Source organism: Boleophthalmus pectinirostris, unplaced genomic scaffold, assembly GCF_026225935.1.
Source record: "Boleophthalmus pectinirostris isolate CB_2022bp ecotype Guang Dong unplaced genomic scaffold, ASM2622593v1 HiC_scaffold_6, whole genome shotgun sequence".
NCBI lineage: Eukaryota > Metazoa > Chordata > Actinopteri > Gobiiformes > Gobiidae > Boleophthalmus > Boleophthalmus pectinirostris.
This window is the reverse complement of record NW_026571447.1, coordinates 42,027,382-42,049,528: the sequence shown is the minus strand read 5'-3', so window position 1 is coordinate 42,049,528 and position 22,147 is coordinate 42,027,382. Positions and strand designations below refer to the sequence as shown.

The window sequence follows — 22,147 nt, the reverse complement described above, 5'->3', positions numbered from 1 at the left end:
TTCAGCTCCTGTCAGCTCGGAAGAGGAATTTATGTATCGAATAAAAACCTCAGGATCATGTAGAGCAGATTAATATGAACATTTCAGACCAAACTGACGAGTCTCACAGCAGCAGGTTCAGAGAGAAGAGCCACGACCACCCAAGTCCATTTACATCTACAGTCTGTGGAGAAGAAGAAGAACTGAGAAATATGAACAGGAACAAACAGACATCGCTCACAAAGCTCTGTCCTTAAAGGCCCCGGGGTCCCCAAGGAAGTGCAGAAGGGTTAGGGTCCCAGGACTCTCCCAGGACTGATCCAGGACTGTCCCAGGACTGTTCCAGGACTGTTCCAGGACTGTCCCAGGACTGTCCCAGGACTATCCGAGAATGTCGAGGTAGACGGGCGGGTTCTTGACGAGGGCGAGGAGGCGGGTGTGGATGTCCTTGATGATGATCCTCTGTTGGGGCTCACGGTGCCAGCAGCCCTGCATCAGGGCGTAGACCTCCTTGGGGCAGGTGCGGGGCCGCTCCAGCTCCCGGCCCTGTGTGATGCATTCGATGGCCTGTGGGAGAAACAAGAGTCAAAACCAGTGTAAAAATGTAAAGTCCTGTTAGAACGTGATGTTCTGGAGAAGGTCCTCTACATGTTCTCAGCTTCTCTGATTCTTCACACCCGAACTACAGACGACTGCAGGTCACTGGACAAAAACAAGATCTACTTAAGTTCAAATTACTTAAATTAAAAACATTTGACTTTAATTGACTCGATTCAACTTGACAAGTGAAATCATCGACCAACAAGAACAAGTGTTTTTCTTCATTCAAGCAACATTTGATTTTATTTCTTATTTTAAGTACAAGAAGTTGTTTTCTTATTTTAAGTGTAGTCAGATGTATTTCCATATTTTAAGTACAAAAAGTCTTGTTCTGCTGCAGATCATTTTACTTTTCAAGTGAAATTTACTCAAATCATGATCAAATTTTCTTAATTCAAGTCGTCTGAACTCTGATAGATTTTGGGTTTTTTGCAGTGTGCAGTGACCAGCAGATTTGGCCCAAACCCCAACCTGGACCCCGACCTGGACCCCGACCTGGACCCCGACCTGGACCCCGACCTGGACCCCGACCTGGACCCCGGCCTGGACCCCGGCCTGGACCCCGACCTAGACCCCAGCCTGGACCCCGACCTAGACCCCGACCTGGACCCTGACCTGGACCCCGGCCTGGACCCCGGCCTGGACCCCGACCTAGACCCCAGTCTGGACCCCGGTCCCTTTGAGTGACGCGTGTGAAACGGAGCAGCTGATTGGTCGCTCATCATTAGAGTAAAATCAGTTCAGAGATTCAGTGATTCTGTTGAAATTCTTCATATTTTTCAGTCCTGTGATTTGTTTCTGATTTATTTTTTCCTGCAGTCAGATTTGTTTTGATGATTGTTTCTATGAGAGTCTCTGATTGGCTAATCCACCTGTCAATCACGATCATCAGTTTCAGTTTCATTAAGGACGGAAGAGTTTATTCTGGAGATTTTCCCTCAGGTTTTTCTAACATGTTGAAAAGGTTTGAATCTGCAGAATGTTTCCCAGAAATATAAACGAGGAGGTTTGAGGCTTCACTTTTACTCGAGTCAAGAGTCTGAGAGTCAATGCAATTAAGATCGAGCGGGAGGAAAGTGATCCAGCTCCCACAGACCAGAGCGTCCAGAGTCCAGAGCGTCCACAGACCAGAGCGTCCACACCAGCGTCCCAGTCCAGAGCGTCCAGAGCGTCCAGAGCGTCCACAGACCAGAGCGTCCCAGACCAGACCAGAGCCCAGAGAGCGTCCACAGACCAGAGCGTCCAGACCAGAGTCCAGAGCGTCCAGAGTCCAGAGCGTCCACAGAGTCCAGAGCGTCCACAGACCAGAGCGTCCAGAGTCCAGAGCGTCCAGAGTCCAGAGCGTCCACAGACCAGAGCGTCCACAGACCAGAGCGTCCACAGTCCAGAGCGTCCAGAGACCAGAGCGTCCACAGACCAGAGAGTCCAGAGCGTCCACAGTCCACAGTCCAGAGCGTCCAGGCAGAGCGTCCACAGACCAGAGCGTCCACGCAGAGCGTCCACAGACCAGAGCGTCCAGACAGACCAGAGCGTCCAGAGTCCAGAGCGTCCAGACAGACCAGAGCGTCCACAGACCAGAGCGTCCACAGTCCAGAGCGTCCACAGACCAGAGCGTCCAGACCAGAGCAGTCCACCAGGTCCAGAGCGTCCACAGACCAGAGCAGTCCAGACCCAGACCAGAGCGTCCACAGAGTCCAGAGCGTCCACAGACCAGAGCGTCCACAGACCAGAGCGTCCAGAGTCCCAGTCCAGAGCGTCCACAGACCAGAGCGTCCAGCACTGAGGTGGTCTGTGGTCCTTGAGCAGAGTCGGGCTGTGAAAGGTCAGACCGGTCGCCTCAATCACACGAGCATCGATCTGAGGAGCAACAACATCTGTTCATCTCCAGCTCCAACAACAACAAGAGCCTGAGTCCATCTGTGACCCACACCAAATATCTGAACCCCTCACCAGAAGCTCCTGCTCCTGGGGGCAAAACACGGACCACAACTTATGAGTGGAGAAGAAATTCACTGAATAAAGAATTGAACTGGAGATAAAACGATGTATTTGGTGACGTCCTGTCCTCAGTTTTATAAACACTCCCACATCCTGCCCACAAATCTAAAGAGAGACACAGAGACACCAACGGATTTAAACACACACTTCATCTGCTCGTGTCTTTTCTGTCGTCTGGTTTGTGGTTCCTCCACAGACACAAACACCGTCCAGACTTGATGATAACTGTTGTGCAGCGGCTGGAGAATCGTCTCGTCACACTTAAAGTCGGCGACACTGAGCAAATGTTTGACTTTTCTGAGACGATTTTTCACTCGTGCGACTGTTTTCAGGATCAGGACGAGTTTTTTAGTAACTTGGGGAAACGAGAACCAGTTAGTCCCTCACGACCGACTCCAGATCAGAAATCAGAAGAAAAAGAAAATCAAACCTTTTCAAAATCCAGTCGCCTCTCGTGAGGGTTTCACTGTCGAAGTCGTTCAGTGTGAAAACATGAACCGTGAACTTTTAAACCCTGAGATTTGGTCGAACAGTTTAGGTGAGACTGAGCGAAACCATCGAAGGAGAAGGAGGAAGAAGACAAAAGCTCAGCCCACTCCCACATCCTGCTCATAAATCCAAAGAGACGTGGATCAAAGTCCTGAGACACGACTGGACCAGGACCAGGACCAGGACCAGGACCAGGAGGACGACACGACGAGCCTGAAGCACCAGCAGCATTTGAACAACAACAAACCACAAACAGGATCCAGGAAACAAACTCAGTCACATTTAACATCAGAACAAAACAAACACTTAGTTCAGGATTAAGATTCACTCTGAACAGTGTTTGGATTTAACGTGTTATAAAAGTAACGAGTTCCTGTGCTGCGTTGCAGAAATGTAAAGAATTAAAGGGAAAAACTGTCAAATTTTACTCGTAAAAATGTGAGTAACGTTTATGCGCGTCACATTTGCATTTTTAACTTGGATTGAAGTGGTGGATTTTTAGTTTTTTCTTCAAACAAATTTGCTAAAATCCCGGTGATATCAGCAGCGGTGAAACTCCATCGTTACGGTTCCGAGTGTCGGGTCGGTGTTACGGCTCCAGGTTTTAGCTCTAATTTGTTTGTGTGATTTTTGGTCGACGTCTCGTGATTCCTGCTGCAGGAGCTCTGGTCTGTGATTGGTGGAGCAGGTCGACGCCCACCTCACCTGCAGCCACGCCCCCTGTTTAAGGAGACGACCTGCACCTGTTCGGGGGCTGGTCTCGGTGACCAGTCTGACATTTACTGTTTGTTTAGTTTAGTTTAGTTTAGTTTAGTGCCTTTTTTGATTTGGTCACTTGATTCTGTTTGTGAGTTTATGTGGTTTAATTTGGGGAACTCGTGTTTAGTTTTGTGTGTGTCCCTTAATTTTACCACTTGTTATTGTGTGAACCTGCGTGACGCTTTTGTGGCACAAAACCTGTTGTCTGTTGTTTTGTTTCTTAGTTTAGGTTATTTTCTGTATATTTTAGTTTTTCGTTAATTTACCTTTACCTTCCTGTTAATTAAACATTATTTAATTTATTCCATTTTACATCTTGGTTTTTTATTTTTTGTTACTTCCCTCACCCCAAACGAGCCGAGTCGTAACAGTCGGGCCGAAGGTGAAGCCCACGTAGACCGTCAGGTGACCGCGGGCGAAAGGACCGACGCAGAACTCCACGCTCCACGAGACGAAGAACAACTGACGCCCGATCGAGCTTTAAGGAAACACTGCTCCACGGACTCAGGGTCCAAGTCCAAGATTAGTCCTGGTTTAGTCCTGGTTTAGTCCTGGTTCAGCTCTGATTTAGACCTGGTTAATCATTAACATTAAGAATTTTGTGTTTACGTGGACTTTTTAAAGAGGAATTCAGTTTTATTCAGAGTTTAATTATTTTTATTCAGATTTAAATCTCTCATGGAATCGTGGTAAATGACAAAAATGTTCTTTAGAGGTTCTTGTTTTGTTGTTGAACAGCACGGGTCAGATGACCTGATGAAGTTCAGGTCAGTCGGGTCTTTCTGGTCGCACGGTCGTTTGCTTTTTATTTAGAACGTGTTATTAGCATTTAGAATTTCCTGGTAGTTTTTATGATCTGGTGGTGTGGAGCAGCTGTGAGTTTGGAGGAGCTGCTGTGAGTTTGGAGGAGCTGCTGTGAGTTTGGAGGAGCTGCTGTGAGTTTGGAGGAGCTGCTGTGAGTTTGGAGGAGCTGCTGCTGTGAGTTTGGAGGAGCTGCTGTGAGTTTGGAGGAGCTGCTGCTGTGAGTTTGGAGGAGCTGCTGTGAGTTTGGAGGAGCTGCTGTGAGTTTGGAGCTGCTGAGCTGTGAGTTTGGAGGAGCTGCTGTGAGTTTGGAGAGCTGCTGTGAGTTTGGAGGAGCTGCTGCTGTGAGTTTGGAGGAGCTGCTGCTGTGAGTTTGGAGGAGCTGCTGTGAGTTTGGAGGAGCTGCTGCTGTGAGTTTGGAGGAGCTGCTGTGAGTTTGGAGGAGCTGCTGTGAGTTTGGAGGAGCTGCTGTGAGTTTGGAGGAGCTGCTGTGAGAACCTGAGCTGAGCCTTGAGCCGAATTATAGGCAACAACCGAGTGAAGAAAAAGCTTGAGTTTCAAAAATCAATCAAACCTCCTGAAAAAGTCCAACGAGGCCGATCTGCGTTCATCTATAATTCATCCCTGAGTGTTTTTTCTCTGAAGCTCTTAAATCCTGCGCCTCCTGTGGGCAGCGCCGAGCTCCCGGCAAAAACAAAGACAAAATGGATTTAAAAGTGAAATGATTTACGTTTGTGTTTGTCGAGTTTCAGGATTCACAGATCTGAACAAAGTCTGGATCTGGGTTTGTGGTTTCACTCTCCTCATACTCCTGCTTCTCCTGGTCCTGGTCCCAGTCCAGTCCCTGGTACCAGTCCTGGTACCAGTCCTGGTCCTGGTCCTGGTCCTGGTTCTGGTTCTGGTCCCAGTGTTGCTCCTGGTTCCAGTCCTGGTCCTGATTCTTGCGTTAGTCTTGGTTCCAGTCCTGAACTTGCTCCCGGGCCGGATCCCTGGTCCTAGTCCTGGCCTCAGTCCCAGTAATGTCCCTTGTCGTGGTCTCAGTCTGGTCCCGGTCTGGTCCCGGTCCTCTCCCTGGTTCCAGTCCTTGTCTTGTCTCGGTCTTATTCCATGTCTGGTCCTGGTTTGGTCTCGGTCTCGGTCCTGGTCTCGGTCCTGGTCTCGGTCCTGGTCCCGGTCTCGGTCTCTCACCTCGCTGTTGGACAGTTGGTACCAGGGCTGTTTGCCGTAGGTGAAGTCAGTCTGGTCTTGGTCTCGGTCCTGGTCTCGGTCCTGGTCTCAGTCCTGGTCTCAGTCCTGGTCTTGGTCTCGGTCCTGGTCCTGGTCTCGGTCCTGGTCCCGGTCTCGGTCTCTCACCTCGCTGTTGGACAGTTGGTCCCAGGGCTGTTTCCCGTAGGTGAAGTCAGTCTGGTCCTGGTTTGGTCCTGGTTTGGTCCTGGTCCTGGTCTCAGTCCCGGTCTTGGTCCCGGTCTCGGTCTCTCACCTCGCTGTTGGACAGTTGGTACCAGGGCTGTTTGCCGTAGGTGAAGATCTCCCACAGAACGACCCCGAAGCTCCAGATGTCGCTCTCTGTGGTGAACTTCCTGTACATGATGCTTTCAGGAGGCATCCAGCGAATGGGCAACATGGTGCGTCCACCCACCTGCCAGAGGACAGAGGACAAGAGGACAGAGGACACAGAGGACACAGAGGACAGAGGACAGAGGACAGAGGACACAGAGGACAGAGGACACAGAGGACACAGAGGACACAGAGGACAGAGGACACAGAGGACACAGAGGACAGAGGACACAGAGGACAGAGGACACAGAGGACAAGAGGACACAGAGGACAGAGGACACAGAGGACACAGAGGAGAGGACACAGAGGACACAGAGGACACAGAGGACACAGAGGACACAGAGGACAGAGGACACAGAGGACACAGAGGACACAGAGGACAGAGGACACAGAGGACACAGAGGACACAGAGGACACAGAGGACAGAGGACACAGAGGACAGAGGACACAGAGGACACAGAGGACAGAGGACACAGAGGACACAGAGGACACAGAGGACAGAGGACAGAGGACACAGAGGACACAGAGGACACAGAGGACACAGAGGACAGAGGACACAGAGGACAGAGGACACAGAGGACACAGAGGACACAGAGGACACAGGGAGGACACAGAGGACAACGAGGACACAGAGGACACAGAGGACACAGAGGAGAGGAGGACACAGAGGACACAGAGGACACAGAGGACACAGAGGACAGAGGACACAGAGGACACAGAGGACACAGAGGACACAGAGGACACAGAGGACACAGAGGACACAGAGGACACAGAGGACAGAGGACACAGAGGACACAGAGGAGAGGACACAGAGGACACAGAGGACACAGAGGACACAGAGGACACAGAGGACACAGAGGACACAGAGGACACAGAGGACACAGAGGACACAGAGGACACAGAGGAGAGGACACAGAGGACAGAGGACACAGAGGACACAGAAGACAAGAGGACACAGAGGACACAGAGGACAGAGGACAAGAGGACAAGAGGACAGAGGACACAGAGGACAGAGGACACAGAGGACAGAGGACACAGAGGAGACACAGTTAGCACTGGTGGTCGTGTGACGTCACCACAGCGTCCGTCTCCAGTCAAATGAAGCTCATCGAGGCGGCGCTTACACGAGCTAATTTATCCACATTTTTACAATGAAAATGTTTTTTTCTGTTTGGACGACTGAAGATTTTACACAATAAAACTGAAAATTACACGAATCGAACCAACGTCGACCGACTCAGGATTATTAAAGAACCCAAAGATCTAAAGATCTAAAGATCTAACGTTCTAAAGATCTAAAGTTCTAAAGTTCTAAAGTTGTGTCCTGGTCACACACAGACCTGGAGTTTAACACATAAAACCTCTACACACACTGAATCTGATAGACCTGGTTTAGAGCAAAACTAAACTCTCTGTTCCACCTTGTGATGTCATCATGTGGTGATACAGGAAGTGCTCCACTGTGTTTTTAAACTCCACCCTTCACCTTCACTAGAATCACCTGGATCATTTGAGTCGTGGAGTCGTTGATCTCGACTGAACTAAAGGGAAAAGGAGTTGTTCACTTGATGACATCACGAGGTGGAGCGGCGCGTCTGGAGCGTGTGCACAGAGTCGTGTGCACAGGGTCGTGTGTACAGGGTCGTGTGCACAGAGTCGTGTGCACAGGGTCGTGTGTACAGGGTCATGTGCACAGGGTCATGTGCACAGGGTCGTGTGTACAGGGTCATGTGCACAGGGTCGTGTGTACAGGGTGGTGTGTGTAGAGTCGTGTGCGCAGGGTCGTGTGTACAGAGTCGTGTGCGCAGAGTCGTGTGCGCAGAGTCGTGTGTACAGAGTCGTGTCGTGTGCGCAGGGTGGTGTGCGCAGAGTCGTGTGCGCAGGGTGGTGTGCGCAGGGTGGTGTGTGCAGGGTCGTGTGCGCAGGGTGGTGTGCGCAGGGTCGTGTGCGCAGGGTGGTGTGTGCAGGGTCGTGTGTGCGCAGGGTGGTGTGCGCAGTCGTGTGCGCAGGTGGTGTGCGCAGGTGGTGTGCGCAGGGTGGTGTGCGCAGAGTCGTGTGCGCAGAGTCGTGTGCGCAGGGTGGTGTGCGCAGAGTCGTGTGTACAGAGTCGTGTGCGCAGGGTGGTGTGCGCAGAGTCGTGTGCGCAGGGTGGTGTGCGTAGGGTGGTGTGCGCAGGGTGGTGTGCGCAGGGTGGTGTGCGCAGGGTCGTGTGCACAGAGTCGTGTGTACAGAGTCGTGTGCGCAGAGTGGTGTGCGCAGAGTCGTGTGTACAGAGTCGTGTGTACAGAGTCGTGTGCACAGGGTGGTGTTGTACAGAGTCGTGTGCGCAGAGTGGTGTGCGCAGAGTCGTGTGTACAGAGTCGTGTGTACAGAGTCGTGTGTACAGAGTCGTGTGCACAGGGTCGTGTGTACAGAGTCGTGTGCGCATGGTCATGTGCGCAGGGTGGTGTGCGCAGGGTGGTGTGTACAGAGTCGTGTGTACAGAGTCGTGTGCGCAGGGTGGTGTGTACAGAGTCGTGTGCGCAGAGTCGTGTGCGCAGAGTCGTGTGTGCAGGGTGGTGTGCGCAGGGTGGTGTGCGCAGGGTGGTGTGCGCAGAGTCGTGTGCGCAGGGTGGTGTGTGCAGAGTCGTGTGCGCAGGGTGGTGTGCGCAGGGTGGTGTGTGCAGAGTCGTGTGCACAGAGTCGTGTGTACAGAGTCGTGTGCACAGGGTGGTGTGCGCAGAGTCGTGTGCACAGAGTCGTGTGTGCAGAGTCGTGTGTGCAGAGTCGTGTGCGCAGAGTCGTGTGTACAGAGTCGTGTGTACAGAGTCGTGTGTACAGGGTCGTGTGTGCAGAGTCGTGTGTACAGAGTCGTGTGTACAGGGTGGTGTGCGCAGAGTCGTGTGTACAGAGTCATGTGCGCAGAGTCGTGTGTACAGAGTCGTGTGCGCAGGGTCGTGTGTACAGAGTCGTGTGTACAGAGTCGTGTGTGCAGAGTCGTGTGTGCAGAGTCGTGTGTACAGAGTCGTGTGCACAGAGTCGTGTGCGCAGAGTCGTGTGTACAGAGTCGTGTGCACAGAGTCGTGTGCACAGAGTCGTGTGTACAGAGTCGTGTGTACAGAGTCATGTGTACAGGGTCGTGTGTACAGAGTCGTGTGCACAGAGTCGTGTGTACAGAGTCGTGTGTACAGAGTCGTGTGCGCAGAGTCGTGTGTACAGAGTCGTGTGCGTACAGAGTCGTGTGTACAGAGTCGTGTGCACAGAGTTGTGTGTACAGAGTCGTGTGAAAGTCTCACTCTGTAGTAGTCGGTGCTGTAAATGTCTCTGGACATGCCGAAGTCTCCGATCTTGACGACGAGGCCTTCGCCCACCAGGCAGTTCCTCGTGGCCAGGTCCCGGTGGACGAAGTGCAGCGAGGCCAGATACACCATCCCCGAGGCGATCTGCCCCGCGATGTGCAGCATCTGCGGCACCGTCAGCTCGCCCACCGCCACCTCGCCCACCGCCACCGCCAGCTTCGACTCGTCCAGCAAACGAGCGTCCGGACCGTGAGCTCTGCAACGCACACGTGAACACACACACACGTGAACACACACACACACATGAACACACACACATGAACACACACACACGTGAACACACACACACGTGAACACACACACACGTGAACACACACACACGTGAACACACACACACACACACACACATGAACACACACACACACGTGACACACACACACACACACACACACGTGAACACACACACACGTGAACACACACACACGTGAACACACACACACACGTGAACACACACACACACGTGAACACACACACACACGTGAACACACACACACGTGAACACACACACACGTGAACACACACACACGTGAAACACACACACACGTGAACACACACACACATGACACACACACACATGACACACACACACATGAACACACACACACATGAACACACACACACACATGAACACACACACATGAACACACACACACATGAAACACACACACACATGAACACACACACACACATGACACACACACACACATGAACACACACACACATGACACACACACACACACATGAACACACACACATGAACACACACACACATGAACACACACACACATGAACACACACACACACATGAACACACACACACACATGAACACACACACACATGAACACACACACACACACACACACACATGACACACACACATGAACACACACACACATGACACACACACACATGAACACACACACACACATGAACACACACACACACATGAACACACACATGTGAACACACACACACACACATGAACACACACACATGTGAACACACACAGATACACACACACAGTAGAGGGGGGGTTAGTTCTCTCGGTTGGACTGTATAAAGAAGTGGACTAAGGCTGCGTTCACACTGCACCTGAAGTGACTCAAATCTGATTTTTTGTCTCTATGTTCCTGTATCTGATCTTTTAATGTCTGAACCACACAGATGTGATGTTTTCACATGTGACCAGGACACTTGGATCTGTGCTCCTGAAACTGATCCATATCTGATCTTTAACATGTGACTTGAGTGTGAACGGTCAGGTCACATTCATCCACCTACACGTCATCAACAAGACACAAACGTCACTATTCTGCGTCCATGTTTTGTTCAACTTGTGTAAACACAGAGACGCTCGCTGCGGTTGACGTCGTCGTGTCTCCAGTGTCACATGTGGGACACTTTTGGACCGTTTAATGTTCACACTGGAGTCACATACAAGTCACATTTAACTGGAAATGTGAACGACCTCGAAAAAACATCAGATTTTGCAAAAAAATCAGAATTGAGCGTTAAACCTGCAGACTGAACGGAGACTTAGAGCTGTGGGAACATAGAGCTGTGGGAACATAGAGCTGTGGGAACATAGAGCTGTGGGAACATAGAGCTGTGACCTGTTTCCGTCCTCGTGGACACAGGCCTGGTCCCTGTGGAACTGTCAGTTAAAAAGACTGAAGTTGATTATCGACCATTTGAACTGATTGGATTCTGAGTGAATTAGAAAGAGATTAACGACACGACTGAGACACCGAGTCATGAAGCTGCACCACGGAACTGAGCTGTCCCACGTGTGTCCCACGTCCACCTCACGTCCACCTCACGTGTGTGTCTCGTGTGTGTCTTGTGTGTCTCGTGTGTGTCTCGTGTGTCTCTCGTGTGTGTCTCGTGTCGTGTCTCGTGTGTGTCTCGTCTGTGTGTCTGTGTCTCGTGTGTCGTGTGTCTCGTGTGTGTCTCGTGTGTCTCGTGTGTCTCGTGTTCGTCTCGTGTGTGTCTCGTGTGTCTCGTGTGTCTCGTGTGTGTCTCGTGTGTGTCTCGTGTGTGTCGTCGTGTGTCTCGTGTGTGTCTCGTGTGTGTCTCGTGTGTGTCTCGTGTGTCTCGTGTGTCTCGTGTGTGTCTCGTGTGTGTCTCGTGTGTCTCGTGTGTCTCGTGTCGTGTGTCGTGTGTCTCGTGTGCGTCTCGTGTGCGTCTCGTGTGTCTCGTGTGTCTCGTGTGTCTCGTGTGTCTCGTGTGTGTCTCGTGTGTGTCTCGTGTGTCTCGTGTCGTCTCGTGTGTCTCGTGTGTCTCGTGTGTGTCTCGTGTGTCTCGTGTTCTCGTGTCGTTGCGTCTCGTGTGCGTCTCGTGTGCGTCTCGTGTGTGTCTCGTGTGTCTCGTGTGTCTCGTGTGTCTCGTGTGTGTTCTCGTGTGTCTCGTCTCGTGTGCGTCTCGTGTGTCGTCGTGTGTCTCGTGTCTCGTGTGCGTCTGCGTGTGTCTCGTCTCGTCTGTGTGCGTCTCGTGTGTGTGTCTCGTGTGTGTGCGTCGTGTCGTCTCGTGTGCGTCTCGTGTGCGTCTCGTGTGTCTCGTGTGTCGTCTGTGTGTGTGTCTCGTGTGTGTCTTGTGTGTCTCGTGTGTGTCGTGTGTGTGTGTCTCGTGTGTGTCTCGTGTGTCTCGTCGTGTGTCTCGTGTGTCTCGTGTGTCTCGTGTGTCTCGTGTGTCTCGTGTGTCTCGTGTGTCTCGTGCGTCTCGTGTGTGTCTCGTGTGTCTCGTGTGCGTCTCGTGTGTCTCGTGTGTCTGTGTCTCTGTGTGTGTCTCGTGTCTCATGTGTCTCGTGTGTGTCTTGTGTGTCTCGTGTGTGTCTCGTGTGCGTCTCGTGTGTGTCTTGTGTGTGTCTTGTCCGTCTCACGTGCGTCTCACTGTGGGCGGGACTAATCAGATTTGGACGTGCAGGACAAAGTGTCTCCATCACGACCATATTAACCCACTCACATGTGCTCAGCGGCAGGTGGCTGGGCAGACAGGAGAGCAGCTGTGGGAGGAGGCTCACAGATACTCGAGTACTTCGAGCTCCTACTGATACAAGAGTAAAGTTTCATAGAAACAGAAGGACGTGGAGACACGAGGCACGGCTCAGGAGAGATCGACCCATGAGGGTTTTCTGAGGCCGATACCGATATCCAGAGAAATGGAATGCAGATCAGCTCTGCCGATATTTTTGGGCTGAATTTGATTCTTTTCACTTCAGCCTGAACTCGTCTCGTTCACACAGAGTCACAGTTTGTGCAGTTTTCTCTTCACACTCAAGTGTCCAAATAAAAAATATTTTCTTTACGCAGCAGATCCAAAACAACATCGACCTGCACTAAGGATTTAAGACCGATAACCGATACGATCAAAAGGACAAATATCGCCCTGATGTATCGTGAATCTCTGGAACTGATCCTCAGCTCCAAATGTGCGACAACAACGAAAATCCATTTAAAATCAGGAGTTAAACCTTTTATTGGTCATAAAGTTTGTAACATAAGACGAGTGAGTTTATTGATCACAGCGTCAGGAAGTGACTTTAAAAAAGTCGTGTTTCCTCTTTACCTGTTTCTTCTACAAAAAGTAATCCCTTACTTTACTTAGTTACCCTCAATGGAAAAGTACTTTTTAATACTTTTTGGAGTAAATTTCATCTGAGGTTAAATCCTTGAGATCGACAGTCGACAAAAACCGTGAGGGAAAAGAAAATACGTCAACAGAGACGTTCAAGACGACGTGAAACTGTTCAGAGGTGAACCCCCCCCCCCCCGAGTGCACTTCCTCTGAGGTCATGTGACCGGCTCTGGGTCAACAGACTCAAGGTGAAGGTGACACGACGCCCGGCGGCTTTAAAGCTCCTCCGTGTGTTTTGGTCGTGTGTGTTTTGGTCGTGTGTGTTCTGGACATGTGTGTTTTGGTCGTGTGTGTTTCTGGACATGTGTGTTTTGGTCGTGTGTGTTTTGGTCGTGTGTGTTCTGGACATGTGTGTTTTGGTCATGTGTGTTTTGGTCGTGTGTGTTCTGGACATGTGTGTTCTGTGTGGACATGTGTGTTTTGGTCGTGTGTGTTTTGGTTGTGTGTGTTTTGGTCGTGTGTGTTTTGGTCGTGTGTGTTTTGGTTGTATGTGTTCTGGATGTGTGTTTTCGTCACATGTGTGTCTTGGTCATGTGTGTCTTGGACCCGGTGTGTCCGGGCACTGACCGGAGGAAGCGGTTGAGGTCGCCGTGGCGCATGTACTCGAACACCATGGCGAGCGGCTCTCCGTCCGTGCACACGCCGTAGAACCGGACGATGTGCTGATGCTGCAGGACGGTCAGAAGCTCCGCCTCCCTCTGGAAGTCCTGCCGCGTGGACTCGGTGGCGTCCTTCAGCGTCTGAGGGGGAAGCGGCCGTTAGGAAACACATCGCACACGTTCGTTCTGCCGGAGTAAAAACACCTCTGACCTTGATGGCGACGAGCATCTTGTCGCTGTCGGGGCTCAGGTTGGCGCATTCTGCCAGGTAAACCTTCCCAAACGCCCCCTCGCCGAGCTCCCACTTCAGCACGATGTCCTGACGCTTTATGTGCTGCACACCTGGAAAAAACACACACAAACAGTTAGAAACACAGACTCTGTTTCCTTTATCTGCACTGACAGATCATCTAAAAACACATCCACTCGCTCGGACCACAACAACAACGAGACAGTGTGAAGAAGTTCATTGATCATGTACGAGGAGAAGCTGAGACGCTGGTGGAGGCTCCGCCTCAATCTACAACTGACCCAGCGGAACAGGACCCTCCTGTAGGAGACTTAAGACTGAAAGACAAAACAGGGGACGGGAGGGGAGATCATGATGGGAAAAGCTGCTGCGTACAGGAGGTTTGTGGGAGAGTGGAGGTGAGGTGGAGGTGTGGTGGAGGTGAGGTGGAGGTGTGGTGGAGGTGTGCTGGAGGTGTGGTGGGAGTGAGGTGGAGGTGGTGGAGGTGTGGTGGAGGTGTGGTGGAGGTGTGGTGGAGGTGTGCTGGAGGTGGCGGTGGAGGTGTGGTGGAGGTGAGGTGGAGGTGAGGTGGAGGTGTGGTGGAGGTGTGGTGGAGGTGTGCTGGAGGTGTGCTGGAGGTGAGGTGGAGGTGTGGTGGAGGTGAGGTGGAGGTGTGGTGGAGGTGTGGTGGAGGTGTGGTGGAGGTGCGGTGGAAGTGTGGTGGAGGTGCGGTGGAGGTGTGGTGGAGTGTGGTGGAGGTGTGGTGGAGGTGAGGTGGAGGTGTGGTGGAGGTGTGGTGGAGGTGAGGTGGTGGAGGTGGAGGTGGAGGTGTGTGGAGGTGTGGTGGAGGTGTGGTGGAGGTGTGGTGGAGGTGTGGTGGAGGTGTGGTGGAGGTGAGGTGGAGGTGTGGTGGAGGTGCGGTGGAGGTGTGGTGGAGGTGTGGTGGAGGTGTGGTGGAGGTGGAGGTGCTGGAGGTGCGGTGGAAGTGTGGTGGAGGTGGTGGAGTGTGGTGGAGGTGTGGTGGAGGTGTGGTGGAGGTGCGGTGGAGGTGTGGTGGAGGTGAGGTGGAGGTGTGGTGGAGGTTGTGGTGGAGTGGGTGGGTGTGGTGGAGGTGCGGTGGAGGTGCGGTGGAAGGTGTGGTGGAGGTGTGGTGGAGGTGCGGTGGAAGTGGAGGTGGTGGAGGTGTGCTGGAGGTGTGGTGGAGGTGTGCTGGAGGTGTTGGTGGAGGTGGAGGTGTGGTGGAGGTGAGGTGTGGTGGAGGTGGTGGAGGTGGTGGAGGTGTGTGGAGGTGCGGTGGAAGGTGTGGTGGAGGTGTGCTGGAGGTGTGGTGGAGGTGGAGGTGTGGTGGAGTGTGGTGTGGTGGAGGTGTGGTGGAGGTGTGGTGGAGGTGGAGGTGGAGGTGTGTGGTTGGAGGTGAGGTGGAGGTGTGGTGGAGTGTGTGTGGAGGTGTGGTGGAGGTGGTGGAGTGTGGTGGAGGTGTGGTGGTGTGGTGGAGGTGGAGGTGGAGGTGGTGGAGGTGTGGTGGAGGTGTGGTGGAGGTGTGGTGGAGGTGTGGTGGAGGTGTGGTGGAGGGTGTGGTGGAGGTGGAGGTGAGGTGGAGGTGTGGTGGAGGTGGTGGTGGAAGGTGTGGTGGAGGTGAGGTGGAGGTGTGGTGGAGGTGAGTGGTGGAGGTGTGGTGGAGTGTGGTGGAGGTGTGGTGGAGGTGGAGGTGGTGGAGGTGGAGGTGGTGGAGGTGAGGTGGAGGTGTGGAGGTGAGGTGAGGTGGAGTGGTGGAGGTGTGGTGGAGGTGTGGTGGAGGTGAAGGTGTGGTGGAGGTGGAGGTGTGGAGGTGTGGGTGGAGGTGTGGTGGAAGGTGGTGTGGTGGAGGTGTGGTGGAGTGGTGAGGTGGAGGTGGTGGAGGTGTGGTGGAGGTGAGGTGGTGGAGGTGAGGTGGAGTGTGTGGTGGATGGTGTGTGGTGGAGGTGTGGTGGAGGTGTGGTGGAAGTGTGGTGGAGGTGGAGGTGGAGGTGGTGGTGGAGTGGTGGAGGTGGAGTGTGGTGGTGGTGGAGTGTGGTGGAGGTGGAGGTGGAGGTTGTGGTGGAGGTGTGTGAGGTGGAGGTGTGGTGGAGTGGTGAGGTGGAGGTGAGGTGGAGGTGGAGGTGTGGTGGAGGTGTGGTGGAGGTGGGGTGGAGGTGTGGTGGAGGTGTGGTGGAGGTGAGGTGGAGGTGGTGGTGGAGGTGTGGTGGAGGTGTGGTGGAGGTGAGTGGTGCTTCTCTGGTGACAGGGTCCTGCTCCTGCTCCTGAATCTCACTTCATCAGATGAACTACATTTGGGAAAAGGAAGTAGAAAGTGCAGTACCAGAACAACAGAGGTGTGTGTCAGTGTGTTTCATAAAGACAGGAGACATGTTTGTCCATCAGGTTGTAGCACCAGAGTTTATTTGCACCTGTCGACTCTGGGCAGGTTCATGTTTGTGTTTAACTGACCTGGAGCATCAGCTGTTCCTCCTGGAGCAGGTTTGTGTTGATGGGGGAAACCGGAGAAAACTCATCCAGACACGAGGAGAAACACAAACTCCACACAGAAAGGCTCAGGTGACCCGGGGACCAAACCTGGAACCTTCTTGCTGTGAGGCATGAGTGCTAAACGCTCAAATCCACAAGTGTCTCTGTCCTGTGAGTGGATCAGCTGGAGGAGCTCTCTTCCTCTTCCTCTCAGTCTTCAGTTTTTATTTTTCTGACCCCACAGACCTGGTCTCGTCTGGAGGCTCCACAGAGTCACAGAACCTTCCAGAACATCTGAGGAGAACTTTACTCTGAACTATTGTGACCAAAAGACTCATCCTGAAGGAACCAAGGACACTTGTCTCCTGTGAGGACACTTGTCTCCTGTGAGGACACCTGTCTCCTGTGTGGACACCTGTCTCCTGTGAGGACACTTGTCTCCTGTGAGGACACCTGTCTCCTGTGAGGACACTTGTCTCCTGTGAGGACACTTGTCTCCTTGTCTCCTGTGAGGACACTTGTCCTGTGTGGACACTTGTCTCCTGTGAGGACACCTGTCTCCTGTGTGGACACTGTCTCCTGTGTGGACACTTGTCTCCTGTGTGGACACTTGTCTCCTGTGTGGACACTTGTCTCCTGTGAGGACACCTGTCTCCTGTGTGGACACCTGTCTCCTGTGAGGACACTTGTCTCCTGCGTGGACACTTGTCTCCTGTGAGGACACCTGTCTCCTGTGTGGACACCTGTCTCCTGAGGACACCTGTCTCCTGCGTGGACACCTGTCTCCCTGTGTGGACACTTGTCTCCTGTGTGGACACCTGTCTCCTGTGAGGACACTTGTCTCCTGTGAGGACACTTGTCTCCTGCGAGGACACCTGTCTCCTGTGTGGACACTTGTCTCCTGTGTGGACACCTGTCTCCTGTGAGGACACCTGTCTCCTGTGTGGACACCTGTCTCCTGTGTGGACACTTGTCTCCTGTGGACTTGTCTCTGTCTCTGCGAGGACACTGTCTCCTGTGTGGACACCTGTCTCCTGTGAGGACACCTGTCTCCTGTGTGGACACTGTCTCCTGGACACTGTCCTGTGGACCTGTCTCCTGTGAGGACACTTGTCTCCTGTGTGACACTTGTCTCCTGTGACACTTGTCTCCTGGACACTTGTCTCCTGTGATGGACACTTGTCTCCTGTGAGGACACCTGTCTCCTGTGAGGACACTTGTCTCCTGCGTGGACACTTGTCTCCTGTGAGGACACTTGTCTCCTGTGAGGACACCTGTCTCCTGTGAGGACACTTGTCTCCTGTGTGGACACTTGTCTCCTGTGAGGACACTTGTCTCCTGTGAGGACACTTACACATGTCTTTGTCCTTGATGATGCCGCAGAAATACTGAGGATTCTCCACGAAACTGGACAGTCCAGAGTCTTCGTCAGAGGACGGGGGACTGCTGCCCTTCATGAAGTGAAGAGACACGGCCAGGTCGTCCTCTGTGCCCAGGACAGATGAGCCTGAGGAGACAGGGGGACAGGGGGACAGGGGGACAGGGGGACAGGGGGACAGGGGGACAGGGACAGGGGGACAGGACAAAGAACATATTTAGACGTGTGTGTCTCTGTGTGAGTGGACGGAGCTGAACTTTGTGTTTTTATTTCCCTCTTTTATCTCTAAATAAATTCCTTTTATTGGTCTCCTGTCCTGTCACTGTCTCCTGTCACTGTCTCCTGTCACTGGCACCTGTCCCTGTCTCCTGTCACTCCTGTCACTGGCACCTGTCACCTGTCTGTCCTGTCACCTGTCACTGTCCTGTCACTGTCTCCTGTCACTGTCTCCTGTCACTGTCTCCTGTCACTGGTCACTGTCACTGTCACCTGTCCCTGTCTCCTGTCACTGGCACCTGTCACTGGCACCTGTCACTGGCACCTGTCACTGTCTCCTGTCACTGTCTCCTGTCACTGTCTCCTGTCACTGGCACCTGTCACTGTCCTGTCACTGTCCTGTCACTGTCTCCTGTCACTGGCACCTGTCACTCCTGTCACTGTCTCCTGTCACTGTCCTGTCCCTGTCTCCTGTCACTGTCTCCTGTCACTGTCTCCTGTCCTGTCACTGCACCTGTCACTGTCCTGTCACTGTCTCCTGTCACTGTCTCCTGTCACTGGCACCTGTCCCTGTCTCCTGTCACTGTCACTGTCTCCTGTCCCTGTTCCTGTCTCCTGTCACTGTCTCCTGTCACTGTCTCCTGTCCCTGTCTCCTGTCACTGTCTCCTGTCACTGTCTCCTGTCCCTGTCTCCTGTCACTGGCACCTGTCACTGTCACCTGTCTGTCTCCTGTCCCTGTCTCCTGTCACTGTCACTGTCACCTGTCACTGGCACCTGTCACTGTCTCCTGTCACTGGCACCTGTCACTGGCACCTGTCACTGGCACCTGTCACTGTCCTGTCACTGTCCTGTCCTGTCACTGTCTCCTGTCTCCTGTCACTGTCTCCTGTCACTGTCACTGTCACTGTCACCTGTCACTGTCTCCTGTCACTGGCACCTGTCACTGGCACCTGTCACTGTCTCCTGTCACTGTCTCCTGTCACTGTCTCCTGTCACTGTCTCCTGTCACTGTCTCCTGTCACTGTCACTGTCTCCTGTCACTGTCTCCTGTCACTGTCTCCTGTCACTGGCACCTGTCACTGGCACCTGTCACTGTCTCCTGTCACTGTCTCCTGTCACTGTCTCCTGTCACTGTCTCCTGTCCCTGTCTCCTGTCCTGTCACCTGTCACTGTCTGTCCTGTCACTGTCTCCTGTCACTGGCACCTGTCACTGTCTCCTGTCACTGGCACCTGTCACTGTCTCCTGTCACTGTCTCCTGTCACTGGCACCTCCTGTCCTGTCTCCTGTCACTGGCACCTGTCACTGTCTCCTGTCACTGTCTCCTGTCACTGTCACCTGTCCCTGTCTCCTGTCACTGGCACCTGTCACCTGTCACTGTCTCCTGTCACTGTCTCCTGTCACTGGCACCTGTCACTGGCACCTGTCACTGGCACCTGTCACTGTCTCCTGTCCTGTCTCCTGTCACTGGCACCTGTCACTGTCTCCTGTCACTGTCTCCTGTCACTGTCTCCTGTCCCTGTCTCCTGTCACTGTCTCCTGTCACTGTCTCCTGTCCCTGTCCTGTCACTGTCACTGGCACCTGTCACTGGCACCTGTCACTGTCTCCTGTCCCTGTCTCCTGTCACTGGCACCTGTCACTGGCACCTGTCACTGTCTCCTGTCACTGTCCTGTCCCTGTCTCCTGTCTGTCCTGTCACTGGCACTGTCACTGCACCTGTCACTGTCTCCTGTCACTGTCTCCTGTCCCTGTCTCCTGTCACTGGCACCTGTCCCTGTCTCCTGTCCCTGCAGGCCTGATGAGCCTCGTTTGCCTGGAGCTTGTGGAGACTCGAGTTGTTGTTCTGTCAGATGTGGTGAGGACGAGTGTGGCAGAGTGGTTTGCCATTAAAAGCCCCAAGAGCCGCGCCCACTCAACACCGACCGCACCCCCCCCCCCCCCCCTCATCTGCCCCCCCCATCTGCCCCCCCCCCCCCCCCCGGGGCCCGAGTCAAACAACGGAACAACAACAAGAGACCAGGAGCTCATCAGCACCGGACGGATGGACAGAGAGACAGACAGAGGGACAGAGACAGAGGGACAGACAGATGGACAAAGGGACAGAGGGACAGAGGGACAGATGGACAGAGGGACAGAGGGACAGATGGACAGAGGGACAGAGGGACAGAGGGACAGAGGGACAGATGGACAGAACACTCAGAGCTCAGGCACTTAGAGACGCAGCTGTAAACACACAAACACCGAACATAAATCACCAAGAAACAATCACCAACTAGAGAACGAGGGAACGAGGGAACGAGGGAGAGGGAGGAGGGAGAGAGAAATGAAACATCCTCCATATGGCAACGAGGGAATGAAGGAATGAGGGAGGAGAAGAGAGAGGAGGAAAAAAAGGAGAGAGGAAGAGAAGAGAGAAACATCCACCATATGGCAACCAGGGAGCGAGGGAGGAGGAGAGGAAGAGGAGGAGAGGAAGAGAGGAGGAGAGGAGGAGGAGGAGGAGGAGAGGAAGAGGAGGAGGAGGAGGAGGAGAGAGAAGAGGAGGAGGAGGAGAGGAGAGAGAGGAGGAGCGTCTCTCGTCTCTGGAGCCTCGGGGGAAAGATTCTGACTCAAACATCACAGTTTAGATTCTTCAGGCACTTTTCATCAGACTCACCCCCCCCCATCCTCCTCCTCCTCCTCCTCCCTCCATCCTCCATCCTCCATCCCTCCATCCTCCATCCTCCATCCTCCATCCTCCATCCTCCATCCTCCATCCCCAGAGAAGAGATCTGAACTATCCACACTCTTCACACTAAACGTCTTTCACTCAGCAGCAGCTCAGGCCCAAACCTCCAAACCTCCAAACCTCCAAACCTCCAGAGCTGCAGAGTTGCTCCTCACACTTCTGCACTTTTCTCTTTTGAACATTTTAAAACTTGTATCAGGTTTTTCATCTTGTTTTCAGATTTATTCTCTTCTGACTCGTCTAAATTGGTTGTATCGTCTGAAAAATTGTGGCAGATTTTTCTTCCACGACTCGAATCATCAGAAACTACAATCCATTTACCAAACTGCAAGAAACTAAATCCAGACAAGTTCAGACGACGCGAATTAAGAAAGTTTGATCATGATTTGAGTAAATGTCGCTTGAAAAGTGAAATGAAGAAAAATGTGCAGCTCAAATGTCTTTTTTTTTTTAAGTTCGAAGACAAAGTTGAGACTCTGGTCGTCTCGTTATGGTTCTAGATTTGTCTGGTGTGAGTTTTGTTTGTTTGTCCTAAAGCCACAGGAGAAACCCAAACAGGAGAAACACAAACAGGAGAAACACAAACAGGAGAAACACAAACAGGAGAAACACAAACAGGAGAAACACAAACAGGAGAAACACAAACAGGAGAAACACAAACAGGAGAAACACAAACAGGAGAAACACAAACAGGAGAAACACAAACAGGAGAAACACAAACAGGAGAAACACAAACAGGAGAAACACAAACAGGAGAAACAGGAGAAACACAAACAAACACAAACAGGAGAAACACAAACAGGAGAAACACAAACAGGAGAAACACAAACAGGAGAAACACAAACAGGAGAAACACAAACAGGAGTCCTGCTTGAGACACTGCGGAGAAAACGTTTTAACGGCTCAATTTTCAAATCAAATAGTCCTAAAAAACATACAACACATGCAGACACAAATTACAAACTTCTGAAGCAAAAGATGTTCATTTTGTCTTCTTATATACTTTAACTTCTTGGGTTCTTTTTAAAGACAATGCAGTAAAGTGTGTTTACCTTGTTGACATGTTTCGGCTGCTGCATCTTCAGAACTGAACTTCAGTTCTGAAGATGCTTGCAAGCAAGGTAAACACACTTTACTGCATTGTCTTTAAAAAGAACCCAAGAAGTTAAAATTACAAACTTCTGGTCATTTTCAAGTCTTTTGAACCATTTCACTTTTGTTTCTGCTTCTGATTTTGTCACATTTTAGTTTTGGGATTTGGACGTCGTCATTGTTGTGGTTGTTGGATCCAAACAGCGGAAAACGACTCGAGAAATGTGTTTGTGAACTTCATAAATGTAAAAGTGAATCAGATGTGT

General features: G+C 52.3%; 1 protein-coding gene across 1 annotated transcript in view; it reads right to left on the bottom strand.

Moving 5' to 3' along the window:
- Window positions 1-360: 360 nt before the first annotated feature.
- Window positions 361-22,147, bottom strand: part of ntrk1 (neurotrophic tyrosine kinase, receptor, type 1) — a 64,838-nt gene continuing 43,051 nt past the window's right edge. The window contains exons 12-17 of the mRNA XM_055163946.1: window positions 17,822-17,974; window positions 13,966-14,096; window positions 13,723-13,895; window positions 9,459-9,717; window positions 6,107-6,265; window positions 361-546 (exon numbers count right to left, since the gene is read on the bottom strand). Coding sequence (XP_055019921.1) covers window positions 361-546; window positions 6,107-6,265; window positions 9,459-9,717; window positions 13,723-13,895; window positions 13,966-14,096; window positions 17,822-17,974 — 1,061 coding nt within the window. The remainder of the gene's footprint in view (window positions 547-6,106; window positions 6,266-9,458; window positions 9,718-13,722; window positions 13,896-13,965; window positions 14,097-17,821; window positions 17,975-22,147) is intronic.